Source organism: Rhea americana, unplaced genomic scaffold (genome assembly GCF_003343005.1).
Source record: "Rhea americana isolate MKP2758 unplaced genomic scaffold, rheAme1 scaffold_179, whole genome shotgun sequence".
Taxonomy (NCBI): domain Eukaryota; kingdom Metazoa; phylum Chordata; class Aves; order Rheiformes; family Rheidae; genus Rhea; species Rhea americana.
Genome location: NW_028185916.1, coordinates 1225205 through 1250080, shown reverse-complemented (window position 1 = coordinate 1250080; position 24876 = coordinate 1225205). Strand labels below are relative to the sequence as shown.

The 24876-nt window shown below is 39.3% G+C and overlaps 2 protein-coding genes across 2 annotated transcripts in view; both read left to right on the top strand.

Moving 5' to 3' along the window:
• REEP3 (receptor accessory protein 3) overlaps positions 1-21081 on the top strand; it is a 41372-nt gene extending 20291 nt beyond the window's left edge. Inside the window, exons 3-8 of the mRNA XM_085301625.1 lie at positions 3169-3245; positions 3764-3884; positions 4889-5002; positions 12219-12366; positions 15535-15686; positions 16446-21081. Coding sequence (XP_085157751.1) covers positions 3169-3245; positions 3764-3884; positions 4889-5002; positions 12219-12366; positions 15535-15686; positions 16446-16502 — 669 coding nt within the window. The 3' untranslated portion in view covers positions 16503-21081. The remainder of the gene's footprint in view (positions 1-3168; positions 3246-3763; positions 3885-4888; positions 5003-12218; positions 12367-15534; positions 15687-16445) is intronic.
• A 2227-nt stretch (positions 21082-23308) lies between these two features.
• LOC146597716 (solute carrier family 22 member 15-like) overlaps positions 23309-24876 on the top strand; it is a 24806-nt gene continuing 23238 nt past the window's right edge. Inside the window, exons 1-2 of the mRNA XM_085301624.1 lie at positions 23309-23400; positions 24432-24578. Coding sequence (XP_085157750.1) covers positions 23311-23400; positions 24432-24578 — 237 coding nt within the window. The 5' untranslated portion in view covers positions 23309-23310. The remainder of the gene's footprint in view (positions 23401-24431; positions 24579-24876) is intronic.

Sequence of the window (24876 nt, the reverse complement as noted above, 5' to 3'; positions counted from 1 at the left end):
TTTGGTTATCTGACTTGGGACAGGGAGTCAATATTATTGGTTATGTTAACTAAGCAGCTGTAGCTGCTGCCTAATGCTGCTTCCCTGATGTGTGATGGCTTTGTACTGTACCTGCTTGTAGTACTAGAATGCTGTAGCTGCTGCTGTCTTTGCATGTCTTGTACTTAGTCTGGTCACTTCCTCTAGGCTCCAAATCAGGTGTCCTGTTTGTGCTACTTCTGGCTTCAGTACTTGATTAGAGCTTATTTATGCATATACAGTTAGTGCTCATCAGAGTAAAGCTTCTGGGGGGAAAAATTCCTCAGAAAGAAGAAGAAAATTTCTTCTGTCTCATAGTTACTTCACCCTTCCTGGAAAGTATATAATATGATCTGCTTCCTCTCTCTCTCCCTCCCTAGGAAGATCTATGGGGGTCAATAAGAGGACAGTGATTTTTGAACTTAATGTATGAAGTCACTTAAGACTATGATTGCCTCTTAAAGTATGTTTTCTAGAAAAATGTTGTTCCTAAAATACTCAGATGTTGACACTTACCTGACACTTAATGTCTGGTTAGCTATCACTTGGCTGATTTTCTTGAACGCATTTTAGAGATGCCTGTCACTAACGCAAGACCTATAGTAGAGCCTGTAATCATATATTACGRAAGTGTATTTTAATTTAGTGTAAAAAACAACACTGCTCTTCAGTCACCTGTGGTCCTTGACCAGACCCTGAAACTGCAGCTGCATACAAAATGTTTGTRGGGCTGAGATAAATGAGATATATCACATTGTTCTTAAACTCTCCTTAGCTGTCTGAGCATGACTCCATGACTTTTCCCAAAGGCAGGGAATAGCAGTGATAGCAAAACAGTTAAAGATTACTTCTGAGAAGATAAAACTCTGGGKTTTTTTTGTTTGTTTTTTTCTGCTGATTTTGTTAGTTTAGGCTTGTGAACTCAGATTCTAGCAGTTAGGATCTGTGGCTTTGAGGAGGCTTATTTGTTCCTGTAGTTCCCTAGTTCTAGTGGAGTTGGCTCAGATCCTTGAGGAGAAGGGTTTTTCCGGATTATGGATTTCAAATCCCCCCCCCCCAGCCACTATTAAACTAAGTGCCTGTAATAAGCATCTGAAACAATTTAAAATCTGAACACCCAATCTTCTCAAATCTTAGGTTCAAAATCATGACTTGAAAGAATGCACTTCAGCCAAAACCAACAGAGTGTAACGCTTGGATGTTAGAGTCCAACAAAACAAATCTGTAGTCACCCTTTTCAACATATAAAATAAAACCTAATTAAAACTTTCTGTAATTCTGTCTCTAAGAGTTTAGCTGATGATTTGGTCTTTTAGGCAGTGATAAATACTTATTCCAACTCTTAGTGKTTTTTTTTGGCCAGGTCAAAGTCATTCGGGTTCACATGTAAATGATAGTTTGGCACATAATGTATTGCTTGTCTTAAATATGATTTGGACCAGTTCTGTGAGAGTCTTTGCCTAGATCTTAGCAAGGTTCCTGGCAGATGCCAGGTGCCCTTCTGATGGATGTCCTTCTGCTGAGCATTTTCCACTAGCAATTCCCATTCTCTCCTCTTGCTCCTAATTGGATAAGTAGATGTTGATTAAGGAATGAGTAGCATGGGTATAAAATTGAAATGTAATAATATGACTACATAGTGTATAACATGATGGGGTGAGGGTGGGTGTTAACTTTATTTTTTACTCAGGTGTGGCCTCTGGCTCGCAGAAGAGTCACCAGTCTAAATCTCACATGACCTGTCAGAGAGACTTCAGCTGTTGTGTACATTTGTTTTAGCTTATTCAAGCCTAAAATATCTAAATCCTCTGAGTGACTGAAGTGAAAAACGTCATCACATGACTGAGTTTCTTTTCAAATTGAAATGCAGAAAACTACTTAAGATCTTAGTCACAACTCGAGTTGTGACTAAAAGTGTTTTGAAAGCATAATGTGTAGCTATGAAATAGGCAGCAGTATAGTGTGAGGTTTTGAGTACTTATATAAGTTCACTTCAAAAGATTGTTTTAAAAGTATAGACTACATTTGAGCAACATGCTGTGTAGAAAACTAGTTGACCTTTTGAGAGAGCAATATGAAATTAGGGCATGAATTAATGTCTAGTAAATGCAGTGCTTAATACTTTGAGCATAGGCCAAAAGAATTGGTAGTCTTATTGCAGATGAAGCAAAACTATTGCATCTGGCTGCAGGTGATGTCATTTTTTTCCTTTTTTTTATACTGATAGCATTGGAATTTTTAGTTGAATGTGTAATAACTAGAAAAGCACAGTTGTGGTTTACACTGACCTATTTTGGAAATATGCTGCTTTTGGCCACTGGTCATCTGGAGAAAATAAATGCATGGAACTACTTCTGCAATCTTTATTCTGAAAGAAGCAATCAATTTAGGAACAMAAATTTGGACAGATGTTCAAGAAAAATGAAATAGAAGAGGACTAAAGAGTCAGCTCARTTGAAGAGCATCATTTGTTCTCAAGGGATGTACAGTATAAATTCTAGTGCCTTGGGTGAGGCGGTGTGTCTCCCAAGACACTTAGATGTGAGGCTTTTTATTAACAAGAATGTTGTGGCTCTTGACATAAGAACAGAATTGCAAAGTTCCATGAARATGTTTGTCCTGCCTTGCCCCAGTGTCAATGTCAAAATGCCAAGCATGCATGTAGAATGTTACTGCAAAACATAGCCAAATAATGTATGTTGTGAAAGCAAAGGCTGCCTGGCTTAACTCATACTGACTATTAGTACACTATAGATGAAAGGATGGGTGTGGAAAAGAGTGAAATATTCTTTAGCGTTATGGTGGAAATCGTACTTTGTATTTGCAGTAATCTACTGACTGTCTTTACGGGGTGCTTTATCACTAAAGCTTTCTAGAAGTAGACTCAGAAGACAGACTAGGTAAGGTTGTGACCCTGATGACCCAACTGTTTCTTTTAGCTTGTTGCAGTTGCCACTGGTTCTTCTTACCACTGAAAAACACCCTCCRAGATCTTTATATAATTTCACTTGAAAGCAACTTGATACGGACTGAGATGCTGGTGAATGTCTGTCTTTGACAACTATGCACTGATGGACTGTGAAGTGTATTGTGTGTTCTATAAAAAGGTGAAATCCAAGTTATTACTGAAGACAGTGTTTTAATTTTCAGGTTCGCTGGATGATGTATTGGATTGTGTTTGCTCTCTATACAGTAACCGAAACAATAACTGACCTAACAGTCTCTTGGTAAGTCTGCCTTTTTTTTTTTATTTTTTTTATATAAACTTTGGAGCTAACTGTGCTTTTTTCTAGTGTTCTTTGATTTGTACTGATTTAATTCTTATAAAGAAGTTACATTTGTAGCTAGCTTATCACAGGAAAAGTTCTCAATGTACGTGAAGAATAGCACCTATTTTCAAAATTCTTGTACACTATAATTCTCTGGAACTAGGGACTGTCAAACTGCTACCTTTGCTATAGAATCTAGGAGAATTAAATTCTTCGATGGATGAATTATGTGGTTTTCTGTGCAGGATCGTATAAGGCAAAGCATKTTTTATCAATTTCCATTTTTTAGGTGACATGAAATTCAAAAAATAAATTCATAAATAACTTGCTTTTTTCCTTATGTAACTTCTAGTAAGTGAAAAAACTCTGTGCTAATATTAGATTTTTTTTTTTTGCGAAAGCCTCTTTAGTGGTGAATTAAGGTGCATTTTCTTGTTGTAGTTGTTACTACTGTGTAACTTCTTACTTGTCTGTAGGTTTCCACTGTATTATGAACTGAAGATTGCTTTTGTTATTTGGCTTCTTTCCCCCTATACAAGAGGGGCAAGTTTAATCTACAGAAAACTTCTCCATCCTCTTCTTTCCTCTAAAGAAAGGGTAAGAAAACATCTCATATTTAATGGCTAAYGTGGAAATACCGTATGCTGATAGGCTTAACCTAGTCATAAAACTTCTCAGGATGAATGGTGTTGATGACTATTTTGGTGTGCAAACTGAAGAGATGAGAGTTTTCTCTGAGGTGTAAGAGAGGACCAGCTGGCAACAGAAAACAGCTGAAGTAGCTTTAGCTTTAGCCAAAGGTTGATAGGGCCACAGACTTGCTTAGCTCTCTTTCAGTGTTTTTTGGTTTTATGGGAATAGTGATTAGCAAAAGTGTGCAGGCTGCCCTGAAGAACCTCACAGTACAGAGGGTGTTCATACCTGCCAGAGCTGGGCCTGGCCTTTGGTGGGCAAACGATGGAGTTGACATGATTGCTACTGATTTGGACAGGGGATGTAATGCCTGCTTGTCCTGGTGAAGGCTGAACTGCAAACAGTTTGTGACTCCATAAGCCAAAGGGGTTTTTCTCCATAATCTGCTAGCTATTGTGTACTGCCTTGAAGGTTCTATCTCTAGCTGCAGGTATTCAGTATGCGGGAGACAAATATTATGACTGTATTGCCCTTGGTACGGAACTATGTCAAAGCTCTGGCTTCTGTGAGCTAACTCTACCTTTCTAAGAAACTCTTCAGTTTCATCTTGAGCATACTTGTGTTTGAACAATTTTTATTTGGCAAGTTAACAAGTCCTTTACTGAGAATAAACTTATGTGGCTGCAGTATTTTTGAGTCAGACACCAGTGATTTACAATCAAATGTATCTCCTTGTTTGACCAGACTTCCTTTTTGTTTTTTCTTTTTTTTTTTTTTTTTTTGAATGGAAGGGTATACATGAATGACATACTGTATCAGGATACAAAAGCAAGAGTAGTTACTTGAGCATATTTTCTTAAACATTTCTTCTGTCTTCCCAGTATTACCTGTCAACAATAAAGGAGAGTAACATGATTCTCATACATAAACCCCTTTGAAACTTGAATTTGTCCTGCTTTTGCTTTTAGGAGATTGACGAATACATTGTGCAAGCCAAAGAGAGAGGCTATGAGACCATGGTGAATTTTGGAAGGCAAGGCTTGAACTTGGCAGCAACTGCTGCAGTGACAGCAGCTGTAAAGGTAACTCATTACTTGCATTAACTGCTTTTGTCCCTGATATACTTACTGAGCGGTATAATGGAACTGAGGATTTGCCCTTCCTAAATGAAGCGATTAATTCTGCAAACATAGAATACAATGTAAAGGTTGCAGCAGTGTAGGCCTCTTCCTACTACATCCTTTTGTTTAAAGTGGCTTGTACTTATTTCTTGGGTGATGGGGATCAGTTTGCTCTAATTGAAAAGATATTATGCAGTTTTCTATGCAGGCTGTTAGTAAAGATGACCATTGTTTCTCTTCTGTCTCTGTTGCACTTCCCTGTTGGTAAACAAAGTATTTATGGGATTTCTGCCTTTCTGCTGTTTTCCTCCAATCAACTTGAGGTAACTGCATATATGAAGTAAGGCATGAAAGATTACTACCACAGATAAAAGTTGTATTGACAAAATTAACTTGTTTGCAACTTTTTGTTTAAAATATTAACGCACTGAGCATAAGCTTGCATATTGCTGTTTAGCATACTCTTGCTTGGGGTTTAATGGAAGATACAAGACAGAAGTGAAGTAATCAGTGGTTGTTCCTGATTTGAGTTTCTATAAAACTCATCTTCAGTTGATTTTCAGGTGGTTCTAGATGAAGTAAAAAACTAATAAGCACATAACAAAGCTCTTAAGTAACTAGTGACCCACCAAAAGGAGTACAACTGACCAGCATGATGACTCCTCTGTAATGTGTATCCTACCTAATACTCCATTTAAAATGAAACAAAAGTGTGGGGAGAAGGACACTTCATGTTCTAATTAAATCATAGTTTCAAGGCTATCAGGACCAATTTCCTCATGGAAATAGTGTTGTAGTAGTAACAGGTCGACTTGAAAGCTGTTAATGGATGCCATGAAGCAATATAGAGGTTTTAGGCTGTCATAGTTAAGTAAGTGCAGTTAGTATTTAACTTAAATTCCTATGCTTGTATATGAGCTGCTTTTTTTTTTAATAAATCAAAGGCATTAAGAACTGTATTTTCAAATCCTGTTATAAAGGGAAGATTTGGAAAATCACGCACATTTGTTTTTAAACTACTGCCCACAAATTTTCAAAAAGAAAGTGCACAAACAATTGTTTCAATATTTCAAGCTCATTATGTTCATATTTTAAAATGTGCTTCAGTTAGTTCTGAGTATTGCTTTAAGACATAAAATAATTTAGAATGCAGTAGAATACAACTCTAGAAGAATAACAGTAGCAAGCATGAAAATAGGTCATTTAAACACAACATAAAAACAAAACCCTGAACTGCTGAACTGAACTACTGTTATAAATGCGAAAACAGCTAATTTTTTTGCCAAACAGCAATAGTAACATACCACAGTGTGCACCTGTTATGGTACTTATGCTCTGTGTGTGTTTTCTTTCCCATGGCTGGCTGGCTGGCTAAGGTTGGATGTTTCCTTGTTAATCCTTATAGCACTATAGAAATACTGTAAAATAAATAACATGTATATCTCCTCCCACTTTCTTCTGAAGTAATGAATAACTTTTGCCCTAATGTCCATGTTTGGATTTTGTTGCTATTCAGCTGTGACTGGCAAGATGCCTGTTGTATTTGTTAAAACTTGTTAAACATGCTCATGAATATCTGTACAGAATTAGTTCTGTGCAGTTGAGACACTTGGGCAAAACACCACCACAATACCAAGTACCTAAAATAGACATCTCTTCCTAAGAGTATGAAAGAGGAGACTCTCAATCTTTATTTTGGCATGTTAAACCTCTTTGGTTTGTCATTCCAAAAAGCTGTGCGTGACTGCTCTGTGCAAGAAAATGGAGACAATGCATGTGTTCTTGATCTTTGTCCCCTATTTTTCAAGAGCTGACTGCTGCCTCCAGCAGGTGAAAAGATTATCCCTTTAGCATGAGGTGGTGGAGTATGCTATAGGATTTCAGGAATGCAATCCTATTAGTGGAAACAGTTCTGATGGGAAAGAGACACTTGACACGCTTTCATCACTTTTTGGGGAGATGGAGAAGGCATGCTTATTCTGACATGCTGGATCTCAAGTTAGGAGCTGAGACTGGAAGTCAAGTGTGAGAGGAGGTCCAAAGAAGGCTTCTGTTCACTAAGTTGTCCAAGCAAAGGACAGTTTAGTCTCTGCCTAAACTGACTTCAGAAAGATGGTAAAATTTCCTGAAAACTCTGGAATATTGAGAAATCAAAGGAGAGGGGGACAGTTTTCTCTAAGGGCTGTCAAAGGAATGCAGGATTAGTGTTGAAAGGCTAGTTGGCTGAGTGGGGGAGGCTGGAGCAGATAGACACACCCCAGGTCTCTCTACTGAAACTTGGTGCAGATTTAAACCTGCTTCATTGGAGTTAACTTGAAATATAATTGGCAGGAATAGTGGTTTCTGGCTTACATTCCTCTACTGACATTTTTTGGCTGGTATTGGCTACTGTTCATGTGGAGTGCACCTCCAAACAGTACCTTTCAATCAGAAAGTTGCTTTTCTGTTTTTAAACAGTTGACAAGGAAGTATGTTTACCTGGTTTGCCTGCCCTGACTCTACTGGTTGATGGGTACCACTTGAAATTCTGTTTCACAGTCTGCTGAATAGCATACATAAATGGTGTTGCTGTCACATTAATTAAGAAAACAAATCTTTCCAAAATCCTAAATTCAGGGTACTTAGAGATGAGTTACACTSTGGGTTGACTTTTAGTTTCATAATTAAAACAAAACAATTTTCTTCAGCATATAAAAGATGCATAAAAGGGATCTCGTTGCTAATGTGAAACTTGCTGGAGCTTTTTCAGCCCAACTGCATGTGAGTATTTTTAGAACTTATGCCCACAATGCAAAGTTCCATTGATGTCTTGTATTTTGAAGCATTTGCTTTTTAGATCCTTGAAGACCTGAGTTGCCTGTACTTTCTGGTTTTGTCAGCACTTCAGGCTACTAGAGAACTAGTATCAACACTTGTGGGAAAACTAGCTAATCGAGCTGTAAAATAAGTCATGTGACCCTGTATAAGAGGATAACTATTGTTCATTTAGAATATTAACTTTCTGAGGGTACACGTTTTTCTATGCCTTGTCATTGTGAATCTGCTACCTCTTTGCTGATTAATGTTCATCTTCCCCTTCTTCCGACTTAACACATGATCTTGCAGCCAGCTGTGGCCTGTAGCTGGTATCACTGTTAGCAGCTCACTTCACCAGCTATATTGCTTTCATCCCTGCCTGCTGGGACCGCCTGGCATGGTGCGGAGGTCATTCACCGGACAGCCTTTCCCTCTCCAGACCGCAAGGGAGCAGGAGTGGCCCCTGTGGGCYGTGGGTCTGGGGAGAACAGCTGGGAATGCAGGCGCTGCACGTGGCAGCTCTGGAGCCAGGAGGCTCCTGGCGGCTCTGTGCGCACGGAGGCTGTACGGAGCTTGTTCCACTGAAGGCAGACAGCTTTGGTCATGATCCAGGCAACTGAAGGGAAGCAAGCCAATTTCAGCAAAAGCTGACRCCCTAGGGCAGATGCACTGTGTGGTGTCTGTTTACAACTTCCATGCTTAAGTAGATGGACTGTAAAAATACCTACTCAATAGCAAAGTAGAGGAGGGTGTTCCATGTAGGAGGGTCAGCTGAAGAGACTGCATACTAATAACTTCATAGTGTCAGAGCATTCTCAAAAAGGAGTCCATTTATAGGCTATATCTGCTTAAAACTAGATCTAGGAACTTGTTACAACTTAAACTAGTACTCCTGATTTCTCATTGGTMATAATTGTGGTCTCTGGAGAATTTTTAATGTGTTTCAGGAAATACTGTTCAAAAATAAGCAGGCTCGTTCTTTAATACTTCAGCTTTCATTGTCTTGAACAGCACACCACAGCTTATTACTTTTCAACATTTGTTTACGTTCAGACATGGGCACCGAAGTGGTTCTTTGCCCGTGTTGTAGTTGTAGATACATGTCTCAGTATGGTCTTGTTGGCAGCCTCTGGGCTGGATGCAGCCCATAGTGTSTCTCTCTTACTAGTAAGGATTATAGAAATAACTGGACACCAGTGCAGGCGCGCAGCCTGGCATGGAGCCACAGGGGAGCTGTGACTATTCCTGCTCCCTCCACATGAGCCGTGCCTTGATGGCTGTGCGTGCGGCTGGGGCAGAGCTGGTGGCTGCTGCTGTGCCCCTGGGGTAAGAGAGGGACAGGGAGACCTCCCTTCAGCCTCCCCCCACGATTGGACTGCTGTCTAATTCTGTTTTGCAGGCAAACATCTTGCTTCCAAGCTGCAGCCAGTAACTCTGAACTTTCTAAGCAGGACATGAAAACTCCCTACGCATATTCTAAATGTGACTGTTGTTCTTGCATTTCCTCTAGCAGATGATGTTTAATGTTTTTCGGACAGACTTTCATTCTGAACTGCAAGTAATCCAGATCTTTATGAAAAGCTTAGTTTCAACAAAGTAATTCTGTTTCTTCTGGRCTTTAGTGGAATAATCTTCCCTAACTTGTACAGTGTGTGTTCTAGGAGTTTGGTGGTTTGTAAAAACCTGAAACTTGTCCTCTACTTTGACTTCTACTGGAACACCCCTGCATATTCTACCTTAATTTGGCTAGACTGGATCTTTCTAGGGATGGGATGGAAACTTAGATTGCATCCAGGCAGGAGGATACTGGGGGATTATCTGCATGAGGTAGCATCATATGACCCTGCCTATGCAGTACAGCAGTGGATGTAAAGCTCCCATACCTATGGTGACTCTGTCAGGCATATGTGCTGCATCTTACTAGTACATGTATTTTTTCAGACTTCTTAATATTTGTTGCATGTACAACTTGAGTGAAACTTTCCATCTTGGCAAGTACCCTTGGAAGGAAGGTGCCATCTGTTATGTCCTCTTTGAATGAAGTAGTGTTCCACAAGGGCTCTCGCCTCATTAGCTGGGCAGTTTGGTTTAGGGCACAGTTTTATTCTATGGAGCACAGTTTGACTTTTTCCTTTGGAAGTAAAATGCTGTCTTGAAAAAACAAGGTTGAACATTGCCAACTAGGATCCTAATCCCTTGCCTTTCCAGTGAGGAATGGTGAATATAGGCTTGTAACTTGAGTTCTTCCTAGTACATCAATTATCTTAATTGTGTTATGCCATACATTTATCATGTGATGTACTATAGAGATAATCATATGGTGAGCAAACCTGTTAGGCARCTATTAAGCAAATGTGTGTTTTTCTGTACCTTAAATAGTGCCAAATCTAGCTTCTGTCACTATGTTATGGTTGATTCCTTCCAGTTGTAAAGCAAATGGAGTTGTGCTGAATTTGTATAGATTCTGCCGAGAACTGAACGGGTCCAGTTCATATATTGCTCAATGTTCAGTGGCCGAGACTGGGTTCCACTTGCATCGCTTCCAGCAGCTTGTGCAGACTGAACAACAGTCTTTGCATTGCATCAAATACTATAAGCTGATATTTGCTGTCAAAAGTAGCAGTCCTATCTCTTCATGTTTYTGTGTCTGAACACCCATAGCTGGGTGTTAGTTCTCAAGCATAGTTGATCCTTGGTTCAGTTTAAAATGCGAGTGCTTTTTCATGCAAGAACAGGAGTAGCAGGATGCCTATTGTAGTGGCTGGCTGGCCTGATGTTCATTTAAAGTATTTGTGGAGTGGCAGTCAGTTACAAAGCAGTGAGTTGTTGAATAAGATGTCTCAGGAAATAAAATTGACTACAGAACATGCTAGAATTTCTAGCATATTTTATGCATAGACAGTGCAGTGTCAACAATGTACTGTAAGTTAAAGCCAAAAACTACAGTTGTGTTGAGAACTGTCAGTCTTCCTACATGTGTGTAGAAAGAACTGGAAAAATGAAGGCTTCTGCTTCCCTCATGAGGAACTTTCTTCATAATTGTTTAGTTGCAATGTATGATGTAAGAATTAAATTGCATTGTTCTTGCCTGTGTAGAACACACTTAACTTTACATGTTGGGCTAATGACTAGTCAGAAGATGAGAATTTTGTTTCAGCCACTCCCCCTCACCCCTTCTGCAAGCTTTAGGAGTATCACTCCACGCTCTGCACTTCACGTGGTTATTTTTAGCATGGGTGAATTCAGCATGCTGGCCTACCATCTGCAAACAGTGCTTGGCACAAAAGCAGTAACAAATGGGCAGGCCCAGTGGTGCAAGGACTGCCTTAGGCTGATGCTTTTGCCAAGAAAGGTGTGTGGAATTTACTCAAACAGACTTCTGCTCCTGTTAGCTAGTTTTCAAATGAGGAATTCCACTCAATTACTTTAAAGAATGAAATCAAATCTCGAAGCCTTGTTCAAGGTGGGATTCATGCACAGAGGCAGTCAACCATCCTCTGAAATTATGACTTTTGCTTTGTATGCCCAAGAGGGAAGAATTAAATGTTGTTTTTAACATGACACTGAGTAATGTACTTGTTCTTCAGGTTGCTTCATACAGTAAGTTGATGTTCAATGCTTAATAGTAAGACCAAATACAAGATGAAAGAAATGCTTGACATAACCTCTTTCCAAAGGCAGACTTTCTGCATCTTCCATGTGGAAGAGATGTAGATGATAATAAGCAACACTAATGTTCAAATATGATTGATTATACTTGTATATATTATTAGAGTCTTAGCTTGTATTATGTCAATAAACWTCTCTTAGTAAGAGAACCTGCTAGCCTGTAGTTCGGACAGAGCCTCTTTGGCTTATGGTTTCAAGCTTCTGTCAACTAGAGCGCTTGTAGTGCAGCCAGTTTTTTAGTTAATTGGATTAATGTTAATTTGTATTTTTAATGCTGTTTTCTTATGCATATTCAAGTTTGTGGAAGGTAAGATGTAAAGTTGCAAAGATCTTTATTTATCTTCAACCACATTTTTTAGGATGGATGTGTTAAAACCACTGTCATGCTACCTAGCACTGCTTCACAAATGACATTCAAAGTGAATTGAGCATATCTGATAGATTTTGCAGTTTGACCACCCAGAAAGCTTTTATTTGCTAAGATTAAAGGAGTAAAATGAGATAATAGTAATGAAAATCTGAACTTAACTTTTTTCCCCTATCAGTAACATGTAGCTAAGCTTGGATAAAAGCAATACTTAAAGCAAATGTAAGTTTACTGCATGCCTCTGTTCAGTGAATTTTGTAATACAACAAGAAGGAATGGACATAGGCATCTTAGCTTGAACAGTGAGGTCAAAATTTTGTTTTCAAAGATGCTCTTGCATTTCAGAGTCAAGGTGCAATAACTGAGAAGCTGAGAAGTTTCAGTATGCATGACTTGACTACTATACAAGGAGATGAGCCAGTGGGACAGAGACMCTATCAAACACTGCCAGAAACAAAAAAGAAAACCAGAGCCTCTGCAAGTGAATCTCCAGGTAAGTGTCTGGGGGGGGAAAATTTTTTTAGCTGTAAAACAGCGCATGAAAGATGAAAATGCAGAAGAATAGGAATACACTTTCTGTCTAGATGTGGTAAAGGCTCCAAAGGATCTCTGTACAATTGAACAGAGTTGATTTGAGCAGGATGCATTKCATCAGTTAAATACCTTCAAAACTRCTTTCTTACAGCCACTATCAGTGAGCCACATGTTCATTACTCCTACTAATGAGCAACAAGAATTATTAGCCAAGATAAAGCTTAATGATGGGAAGGTGATAGGAAGAATTAAAACATTAAGTTGTCATAATAAATAGTGTATCTGTGCTCAGAAGATGGTGTACAGTGACCAATATGTTTCTGCAGAAATTTTTCTTTAGTGTACTGTACTCTAGATTCTCTGCTGCTTAAAAAAGGCTTCAGCAGATCTGTCAATTCTCCCTTTTTAAATTGAGAGGCTAAAATGTAAAGTGGTTGGTATTTCTTACAAAAACTTTCTTAATTTGGCTGTTTTTTCCTTCTTCCYTCTCCCCTGTTTTAGTTAAGCTTCTTGTTTCTTTACACCTCTCCATTCTGGGGAGCAGTGGTGGTTGTGGAGTATGAAGAATTCCAGGAACCAAATGGTAGCGCATGGCAGTYCTGAGGAGTAAATAGCCTCATGAATGGCCCAAAGCTCAATTGGTAATTGAGACCAGGAGATGTCCTGTGTAGGTCATGGTAATCATAGGGCTACTGGACAGAGGAAAAGCCTGTGAATTTGCAGAGTTGCTTTATAGGTTATGTCATTGCAGAGCATTAGTTATTTACCTGAAATAACTTGCAAATGCTCAAAATTCCATTTTCAGTAAAAATTATTTAGCTATAGATTATGCTGCATAAATAATTGAGATTTGGTCTGTTATATCAAAATGCTTTGTTAGAATTAGTTTAACTTTCTTGATTATTTCTATTTCTTTGCCCAAAGCTACTAGGCTTTTCTACATCTTCTGGAATTGCTTCAGCATTAGGTATATTTAAGGAAAAGAAGTGGTGGTGTGGTGGTGGGAAGAGTTGTGAGGACTATGAAGCAAGATTTGGTTGCATTTATCAGACTTAAATCTGAGACAAGTTCCTGTGTGAACCAGTTAGAAAGACCTAGCTGTAGAARGACTGACCTGCTAGTGTAATTGTTGTAAAAAAGGCAAATGTAACTTGATGCTCAGAAGAGGTGTCACAAGTAGAGATGAAGCGGAAGTGTCACTCAGCGCATCTCTAATGTACTGCTTGCAACACAGCATGTRATTCAAATCTTCCATCTTTAAGAAAGATGAATTAAAGCTGTATTAGAGGCACACTTTGCCTTTAGAATGGCAAAGGAGGCAAGTCTGCCTCAACAGATGTAGAGTAGATGAGCTTGATTTTAAACTTACAGAAAGAAAAGCTGAAAAGGGCATTGAGGAAATAAATGACCGGGACAGAATCTGCTTAGGCCTAAAGAAACTGCTGGCTTAAGTTGTCCTGGTTTTGGAGTCTGAAAGATGTCCTTAAATGTTAGAGGCTGCAGGTTCTGGAATGGCTTTCTAAATGGAGGCCTGGGTACAGAAAACAGACCCTGTTTGAGGGCCTTATRCCTGTGATGAGAGTGGGGTTTCATGACCCTGAAGATCTTTCGAGCACCTGTTTTTAAGCAGTTTGCACCCTCTAGTGAGAGTCTTTGGTAATAATCTTGGTTCTAGTTTGGAGGGTTTAAACTACCCTTAAAAATAACACTTCAACCTTGTATCTACCTGAAATGAACTTTGATATTAAATATATGTACAGAGGCATATGAATAGGAGGAAAGATTGATCTAAAAATCTAGTTCTAGATCCTAAATTATAAGTGTAAAATGAATTCTGGCAGTAAATTGGAGAAATGAAGTAGAAAGGTTAGGATGCCTTCCTTTGGGAGAAGGAGTGGAGCACAAGAAGACTGGGGGAAGAAACATAATTAATTGGTGTTAATTAAGCTTATATGGAATTGGAAATTAAATCATGAAGATCACTGTTCTTGTTCATGCTTTTAGACTTCCTAGTTTTCATCTTACATTTCATCTAACATCTCTCYGGGGACTCAAGACATGCTATTAAAAAATAAATTCAAAAAGCACAGATACATGATACTTCCTAAGTGAAAAATAACATGAAACTTGGAACTATTTCATTATTTTAAAGGATGCTGTGAGATTACTATGAATACAGTATTTTACTTTAATGCTAAACTACAATAACTTAAACTCTTCCAAGTAAACATGAAATTGCATTCTAGTTGCTAGGATATGTCAGTGAACTTTATTTGGGAGGAGTCCTCTGTGGCTCCTCAATGTAGAATTTTTAATGGGAACAGTGAAGGGAGTGGTGATGGGAAGGGAGAAGGAAACTAAAATTGAGCAATTGGAAAACTTCTGATTTGTTTTTAATTATGAAATAGAAAAGCTTTGAAGGAAAGAATAATCAAGTAAATACATTAAAAAGTCAAGTGTACGACAGTGATGCACTGATGTTTCTGACTTTTTRATGCTTAGTTGTGTTTTTTAAAGTATGTAGTCAGTTCAGAATTTATAATAGGAGTGTTGAAAGGTAAGTTGCTCATTTAATAGCTTTTACCTGTAAAGGTAGAACTTTCAGCGTAATAAACTCTTAGGCTGTCAGGATGTGAAGAGATAGCTATTGCTCAGATTGGTCTCAGTGCYAGTGTTAGTACATTTATTTGTGACTGGAGAAGACTACAGGATACACAATCTAAGGAAGAGACTGGAATGAGGATTTTCATCCATATGTGTGCAATGATGTTTTTTCTAGAATAGTCTTCAAACAGCATTGTGGCAAAAAGGTTAAGTACTTCTCAATGACCAAGATTGCTTTTCCAGCTTAATATAAAGCAAAAGCTATCAGACTGATGCTTTAATTTTGGCAGTTTAAGGGACTGTTGCATCACATGCCTGTGAAATTAAATGACTTGTATGCTGTGATTCACTGAACACATTGCTCCTGATAGACTAGAGGCCTTTTTTCTCTTCCCTCCCCCTGCAGCYAGCTGGCAGACTGATGCATTGTTTAGCTAAATAAAGACGAAACTCATGGCTTTTATTAGAAATCTAAAAGGTAATTATTTTCTATTAAACACTTCTATACAACTGTTTTTTAAAGGTTACAAAATTCCGTTGGAAAAAAATCCTGGAGATGATAAAACAGATGAAGATGTGGAGGGGACATATTCAGAAGATGAGACGTTTGCTCAGAGAGGCCTTCGAAGGTCTCAAAGCATGAAATCTGTGAAAACTATTAAAGCCCGTAAAGAGGCAAGTATAACTTACTGAAGTATTGAGTTTAACGATGTACTTTGCTTTTAATAATACAGAAWTTTTTTTCTTAATTTTAGAGGGATTATCAACAATAACTGGGTTGTAGAATGTCAAATGGAGAAGGAAATATGTGGTGATAATGAGACTTGGAGCTCTTGTTCCTTAGGGCGTTTAAGCAGAATATGCTGGAGGTGGGAGAAAATTAACTGCAGAGGAAAAAGGGAGGAGGAGATGAAATAGATGTGTGCTGTAATGTTAATACTGGCACCTCTAAGCCCAGATTCCAGCAATTGCATTCACCAGGAGAGAATGTAGGTAATCTTATTTGCATTTTGAGTGTCTTAGGTGTGCATGGTTATGTCTGCTGTTTAATAGATGAAAGACTATTCAGAACTTCTCATTCCACAGACATTTTGTGCTATCTCRTATTGCCTACTTGCACTTAAAACCCACAAAAGTTTTTATATAGGATTCAGTCATTTGTATATACGTGTGCCACAGAATTGAAGATTCCTCAGAATAAATATCTATAGAATCTCCCAAGAGCTCTTAYGTAATTCTGTGAAAACAGTTGACTTTCCCTTCTTGTCCAATTGTATTTAAGATGAGTCTCTGACATAGCTAGATTATCTTATTGAATATGTGGAGTGCCGAAAGCATGTTAAAAGACAATTTACTGAATTGCGGTAGTGGAAAGTTAAATAATATTTGTGTGCAGTGATCTTAACTTTTAAGTTCTGTTTTTTCATTTCTCAGATACGATATGGATCACTGAAATACAGAGTAAAGAAGAGACCTRCGGTGTATTTTTGAGGGTACTGCACAATGCCTGCAAGACAAACTGCTGTATTACAACTACTTGACTTCTGTACATCGTGTTAAAGATCTGTGTATAATTCATATAATGAGTCTATATGAACAGATATGGGAGGACTTGGTTTTATGAGCCTGTTGGATAAAGTATTCCTTTACTTTTCTGTACTTGCTTATTGTTCAGACATAAATCTGGCCAAGTTATAATACAGATTTCAGCACTCATAAGAATTAAATGAGTGACAGAAAATAGGCTGGCTTTTTCCAGAGGTGCTAACAGACCCAAATAATTGAAGTCCAATTGAGTTAGCAGAAGCTGTAAGTATTTGGAACTCATGAAATCAAACCCAGTGTCCCCTAGTATATATGGGAAGACAGGAATACTTTTTCTGCGCTATGATTCCTGAAAAAGCATATATGCAATTTCAAAATGCACTGTTTAAAGGACAGTGGCTGAAGGTGGGGAAGGAAAAGGAAAAGACCAGATGTATCTGGTATATCCTTAAGATCTTCTCTTGTTATATTTCCAAGCTTGATAAACGTGCATAAGACTAACAGGTGCAAACTGGGGGTATGTGTAGCACTTTATGCAAAACTACATAGTTTTGCACACTTTTACTAATTCACAGCTGTACATGTTATTTTAGTGACTTTTTAGGTAGGTTAGTTTGTTTTTTTTTTTTTTTCTTGAATGCCAGCAATACATGTATTTCATAGTCCTTTTTAAATTTATCTTGTTTTGCTTAAATAGCATCTTAGGTGCTGTAGAAACTGCTACTAATGCTAACATTATCAGGTGCCTTTCTGTGTGTTGCAGGGCTGCAGTGTTTTGTCTGTAGCGTTCCCCTCCCTGCCCCCTCTTTAGTTAGAGGCAATAAGACTTGCAAAGTCAGTTTTTGGTTAAAATTGTAAGTGAAACTTGTAGCAGTTTCAGTGACAGGCTGCTCAGATCCCTGAGGTCTATCAGTTCTGTAATAGAAGTCATGCTGATGTGAAGGCATGTAATATAGACTATTCAGGCCATAGATTGTTTTTGCTCTGAATTACTTTATATGAATATATATGTGTGTGTGTGTATATTTATAGTATGTATATTTCATATCATACATGGGTTCTAAAACCCATTTTAAAATTGGCTGTGTAGTACTTTCTGCTGCTGCTGAAGTTATTACAAAAATATTTACATATAAATAGCTTTTTCTAATTGACTAAGTCAGTCATGCCATAACTTAGTGTCCCATGTCATAAATATTTGCACAGTAAAATTAATTTTGGAATGTCATTCAAGGCAGGGACTTGTCAAAATGACTTGAGGTCCCTTTTGATTATATTTTCTGTTTTTCTCAGATGCAGACTAATTTTTTGTTTTCTAAATGATGATTTCTACTGTGGATTGGGAGGGGGAAGCCCCCACTTTCTGTAGATAGCATTTTACTATTTCAATTGGCAAGCATGGTGCTTCTTTAAAGGAAAATGGCATGCGATTCCTCTTATCCTTGGATCTTGGACACTAATCCTTAGACCTTCCTCTGCATATGGCAGTCATCTGCAAGCCTGCTGCAGTGCTTTTAAATGTTTTCTTAAGGTTTGGGTGTACCGCAGTTCTTTTTCTGTGTATTCTTACAGCTATAGCAAGTTCACTGCTGGTCAACTYTTAATGGCCTGTTACTATGGACTACAGTAGTCTTCTGCAGCCTTCTGAGGGCCAGGGTTTGAATAGTGTGAAAATGCAGCTGGTCTGTACTGGCATCGTGTTACTGACTTGCTATAGTAGGCATTTTGTAAGTCAAGTGTAGAGTCAGGGACAAATTTAACAATATAGATGATACAGTGCTTTTAGTGTGCCAAGGAAGTTGAATGCTTTAGTAAGAAGTTGCAACATTCCATATGTCATTAAAAGGCCAAGGCTTGTACTTTTTCTACAAGAGTAACATACCGGAAGACAGGAAGCCTGCTCTCTCCCAAATGAATATGGTGCAAAAACGGTATCCTCTAACCAAACCTGGTTTGTGATCTAGCTTTGTAAGGAGCTGTTTGTGCATATTTGTATTTGGGAATTGGCACTGGCTGCTCTCAGATTACTTTACTAGTCTTACTGTCTGGTATTTGAAGACACTGGGCAGGACTCAGTGCATGTGCTTTTTTTTTTTTACAGCCCATTAGATTTGTACAGTACTACATTTCTGATTTATCTGTCCCTTTGCATTCTGTACTAAGATTTATTCCCTTTTTGATAGTAAAATCAACTTGTGCAGAAATCTGTGGGCTTTGGAAGAGACCTTGATGGGGAAGGCAGCCTCCATGGGGTGTGGTTTATCCCTCGCATGCCAGGAATGCTTGTGCTTCCCATCTTTTCCTCTGAATGTGGGAAACCTATAGATAGGGTAAGATTGTGTAATTTGGTAGGTATGAAGTTAGAAGATGAGACTTTTGATCTGCATCTCCTTGRAAGTTAGAATAATTGGGGTTTTGAATGTTATCCCTAATTCCTCATTCTGCAGTTAAGCATCCTTCTTAAGCACTTGCTGGTGCACTTTGCACTAACTCATAATGTTTGTCTGGCTTTTTTGGTAGGCATGACAATAAAACTGATAGAATTGTAATCCTGTATGAAGGAGCAGGGTGGGTACTTACAGAATTACACTCCTGTTGCAGGTTCATGTAGATGCTTTTCCAGGGGCTGCGTTCCTTGCACACTTCAGGGGCTCGATCATTTGAGCAGAAATTTAGACTTCAGCACAACTGTGGTCATTAAGTAGCTGTACATACCATGTAKGGGAAGCTATTGCTGCTCACAAATGTGACTTGCTAATTAAGTAGTGACAAAGGCTATATTAACGCTTTTCTTTCAATACTTTAAAATTCATAGTTGGTTTCACAGTTAAGGTTTTTCAAATCAGTACAAGGTATTTAACCACATCTCTCAACTGAGTAGTAACAAGACAGTTTAATGAGCCAGCTAGCAACTTTGTGAGCAATATTATTCCATTTTGAATACAAAATGTAGTAGGTCAAAACATTAAAAATACTTCAACCTTCACATCACCTGTTTTATCACTTATCTTCTTTAGTATATTTTATATAGCTTTTTCTCTGAATCTGTTCCTTTGCTTTTTCTGTTCTAATGCCACATTATACTTGCAGAACTTCTACTAAATTATGGTAGGACATGACTTTCTTGGTTTGGTTTCATTGCACGGGAAATGTTGTCAGAAGTGGCTTGCTGTAAATTCACTGAACTAATGAATAGGTTCTAATTTGTTTTCCCTCTTCCCCTGTCCAAGAGTTTTASTTCTGGAAAAATAAACTTTCTTTTTTCCCAAGACATGCATGGAACTAAGAATGCTGGCAGTATTATTCATGATAATTACTGCTTGTATATAAATGTACTCATGTTCTCTCAACTATTACTGTCTTAAGYGATAAAACTTTGTTTTCCTAGCTGTTTTTTTTTCAGTCTAATGTCCTACTGTAACRTCTTTCCCTGACAGCTTGATTCTTGTTGAATTTATCCTGTAACTGGTTCACTCTTGTTATCTCAGACTTTTTCCTTGCTGTTCACTGTCAACAGATGCTTGACAAGGCACAATAACATGACTTGCTTCATTCAAATCCTATATATTTCTCTTTACTTGTTGGGTTAGCTGAACTTTTAAAAAATATTATGCRATCTTTTAAACTCTTTGTACAGGGAATATTCAAACTGTTTTGCCTTAGCAGCTGCAAAAGTGATCTATATAGCTCTTGCCAGCAAACTTCTCAAATCTTAAAGATAAAAATTTGACCTTATTTTGTTTTTTTTAATATAAAATAGATTATGTTAAATTATGTAATCTTATGAGTAAAGTGTTTTCTGAGGACTGACTGCCACCAGCAGAACTGGTAATATAGTTASAGCATAACTTCAGTAGAGATTAAAGGTACTTAGAACACATTTCTTAYTTAAATCATACGACTGCTTCAAGCCTTTCCAAAATGTCTGAACTGACTCCGATTTCTTAGCAAGAGCTTGCTGTACACCTCAAAATACAGTGTGAGACAAGGATTTAATTGATGGTCTCTCAGTTTTAAATAAAGGCCAGACTGATTACAAAGTAATTGCCAATATTAGCTACTTAAAGCTAATTACTTTGCTACCTGAAAGTAACTGAATATTATGCTAGATATATTTTGTGAATTATGAATTTTAAAATGAGCAGAAAGTTAATTTGATTAAATAGAATGGTAGAATAAATACTAGATGCATTTAACATTTTGTTCATGACAAAAGATGCATTTTACTTTTGGTGTTGCTTTTGTCAATGGGAGGCTGGTATTTTTAAGTATTTTTCTACAGAAATATGTATATGTAAAAGCAATACTTCAGCATATTTTGAGGACTCCTGTTTTAAATGCTACAGACCAGAGACTGTTTTGAGACTAAAGTTAGTAGCTTTAAAAAAAATATATTCTAAGCTTTAATTTTTTTATACTGTAACAATAACTTGCTGTCATCTTGTTTACATGTTTGTAGGAGGGAAAACTTCATTATGCATTGACTTACCTTGATTGTCTTTAATAAATGCTGCTTTGAGCAGAATGCAGTGGCTATTTTATCTGATTTATGACTTACAAACTAGTTAGTCCCTGTAATTTGTATTGTATTATGACTCCTGCACAGAAATAGTCTGAGAATTTTGAAAATTGTTTGAAGAATGACTAAACTGTCTTTGGGGTTTTGTCATGGAATCTGATGTTGGTTTACATTGGTTTACACCTAAATGTACCCTGCTAAAGGTAACTTAAATGCAGGAGTAGCTTGACATGTTTTGATTAGGTGTTTTGCAGATAGTAGAGTCCAAGTAGGATGCTTAATCCCCCCRAAGAACAAAGGTTCTTGGGGAATCCTTCGAATTCTGATTTTTTTGTTTTTCTCAGGTAAGCCAGAGAATGGTAGTAAAGGGTAAACTCAGGCCTGTCTTTCAAATCTCAAAGTGTGCTATTATCAAAGCTGAAACAAAGGCTAACCTAGTTTTCCATGCCTTTTTTGCTAGGCTTTACCTGCTATTTATAGCTGCCTGTATCCTGTTCACTGTGACAATATTATCCTAGAGATGCGGACTATTGCAATGACTCAATTCTTTAATGTCAGAACACTTCATAAAATACAAAAATACCACCTACTAAAGAAATTGCGGATATCAGAAAATGTTGCTTTTTTTTTTTTCCTTTGTTCTACTAATCTTTAGCATGTAGCAGGCACACTCATGAATATGGGCTGAAAGCTGCCTGTTTTTCATGTTAAAACCTGCTCAGGGAATGATTTGGAAACAGTGCTATATATATGTTCTAGGCTAAAATGCTCCAGGTGAAGCAGATACAGTCTTGGTAAGAGGTGTTTGGGGCTTTTTTTGAACTTAAGWACTGTTTAGTTTCTACCTGAAGTTAGGAAACCAGATCATTGAGAGGGACCCTAATAGGTCTTATAAAATTGGTAGGTTTTCAAAATTGTTTTCATGCTTTCTGTAGATATATTCAGGAAGAAAATGGGAGCCTGTYGTGCTTGAAAGTCTGCCTGTCTTTGAAGGTTTGACAACAGACTGCCATATCGGAACTAGAATAGGAGTGATGAAAGCTGCTGGAGAGAGACTATTAGGACTTCACATAAAACTGAGAATTTCACTGTTGTCTGCTAATCTACAGTGATKACATGTATGAGGAAACAAGGATCACTTAAAGTCCCTGTTAGCCATGTTGTCACCGTTCCCAGGTAAGCAGCACTTTGAGCCTCGCTTAATTTTTTTCCTGGGCAACAATACCTGCCATGTCTTATGGTGCTGTTTCTCAGAGTGAACTGCAGCATCCTAGTTTTATCTTCCCACTAATTTTAGTTCTCCTGGATGAGAATTTTAAAAGGAACTCATTCTGGGTTATCTCAAGGGAAACAATTTGTTTTAATAGCTAACTGAGGAGAAATACTTGTGCAAGTTTAAAATACAACCCCCCCCCCACAGACTTGTAAAGCTAGTGCAATGTGCAAAAGCTAGCTGCATTTTCAAACTGTKTTCCTGTATACCTCTGTTTTTCTTGGTGGCTTACATGTGTATTGGAGGAATTCAGCACAGTAAGGCAGCCATTTACCTTGCTTTTGTCAGACTCCTTCACCTCAAGGTCTGCTTGAGAAGAACTAATGTCAGTTTTTTCATGCCAGAATTGTCAGCTTAACCAGTTTCCCCTGTCCACTGGACACAGACTTCTTAGGTGCTGCTCTTTGCAGATTGGATGAAAAGTCACAGGGTGAACAGAGCAATTTTGGTAGTTTTTATTTGGTTTCTTTTATCAAATGAACAGGCTGAACTGGCTTGTTTTGCAGGTGCCCAGTTACTAGCTCAGACCAGAGAGGAGGCCTGGGGAGAGGGCTGCAGAGCAAAATTGCCTGTTGGTAGCAGCCTGCAATTACCTAGACTAGATTAAATCCTGACGGAAGAGTCCTGCTCTCACAAAGTCGGTCATACAGGGAGAGCTGCTCCTACTTCAAGCTTAGCAGTTAGCGTTGGAGCTATTTTATTTTGTTGTTCTGAAGTGCCTCCTTCAGCTTAGCTCTGGGCAGCCAGCCGCGCCGCCCGTGCGCGGCGTGGGCCCCCCTGCCGGCTGCCTCCCGCGCTGCGCGCCGCAGCTGCTCCGTGTGACCCGCCCGCTCCCCTCGCGGGCGCGCTCTCCGCGCGGCGCCCGGGCTCTGCCCACCGGCCGGGCGCCGCGGCGGGAAGCGGGAAGCGGCCGGGCCGGGGGCGGGACCGCCGGGGGAGGCGCCGGGCGGCGCGGCGGGGCCATGGCCCTGGAGCTGGAGGAGGCCTTCGGGGCGGCGGGGGAGTTCGGCGGCGGCCAGCGGCGCCTCACCGCCTTCCTGGTGCTGCTGCAGGTGAGGGGCCGCGCGCCGGCGCCGCGCAACGGCCCTAACGGCCGTAACGGCCCGCCGCGAGGCCTCGGGCCGCCGCCGCGGCAGGGCGTCGCGGGGCGGCGGCGCGGTGCCGCCCCGAGCTGCTCCCTCCGCGGGGCTGCGGCTCGGCCCGGCCGGCCTTCGGGGGGCCCCGCCGCGGCGGGAGCCCCGGCTGCCCCCCGAGCGCCGGCCCCTCCGGCAGCCCCGCGGCCTGCGGCGCTTCCCCCCCGCCCTCACCGACTTCGCACCCTCGATCGGTTCGCGCGTGGTGGAGCAGCCGTCTCGTCCCTCTTCAAGGAGGTCTTCAAACCTCCTCCTGGCCTAACTCGCACTGACCTTACCGGAGTTGCGACCTGTCTGTGTTCCTTGATTGTGAACACACGCTGCACTTGCTGAGGGCTGCCTTTCCGGCGTCTGTCGAGCGGGAGGAAACGGCACCTAGCCGCGCCGGCGGCGCCCGCTCTGTCTGCGCTCTCCCGCGAGCAGCGGCACGCGGGGTGCCGTCCCGAGCTGCTGTCCGCACCCCTGTGCGCAGACACTTGCGTCTGGGCGCTCTCGCAGTTTCTTCGTAACAGGCTTCATCACGTTAGTACAGTTCTGCGTTTTTTGAATTAAAATATTATTTTAGGGAGGAGTTTCTTTTTTAAAGGCTTCCTCCTGCAAGAACGTTCAAGGTAAGCACAGTATAACGCAGTACTAAAATATAGTTAAATAAAAAATATACTAAGTATAATGCAGCAAACTCTCAGTTTGGAACTGGCAAAAGGGCTGCAAAATGAAACTCTCACTGAAAATCTACCAGTAACTTTGGAGAAGAGGCTGTTGCTGCTRAGTACCTTGATAGTTCACATCTGTTGGTTTAAACACATTAAGCTGGTTGTACTCAGTCTGTGTGGTGCTGCATAAAGGGAAATTGTTTTTTATTAGCTTAATGAAATATTTAGAGCATGCTGTTAAACAAGGGTGAGCCCCTCTAGGGATTGTTTACAGTAATGATTTTGTCTTATTTTAAGGTATATGTGGCTTGTCAGTCAATGCTTATAGTGCTTGTGGGAGCTGCGCCTGAGTATCATATTGACCAAGAAGAAATTCCAATTAGCAGAGCTGAGCTTGCTAAACACATCCATTTTGCAAATAACTTCACATCTATAGTAACCGAGGCAAGTATTTCTATTGYGCCTAATCATTTCTTCTCTACTTGGAGATTTATGCAGTCAGTACAGGACTCTYGTGAAAGTTGAATAGGATTTAGTTTAGAGTTTTTCTTACACTATTAAAAAATATTGGAACCCCCCCCATCTGCTTCTCTTTTTCTTTTTAATCTAAAAGTATAAAATTATTAATTTAGTTTTCCTAACTAAACTTTTCCTAGTATAAGTGCAGTACTTAAGACTTAACAATACTAAATTATTTTATTTATGTTGGTAGCTTTGCTTTGTTCTCTCTTTTTTTTTTTTT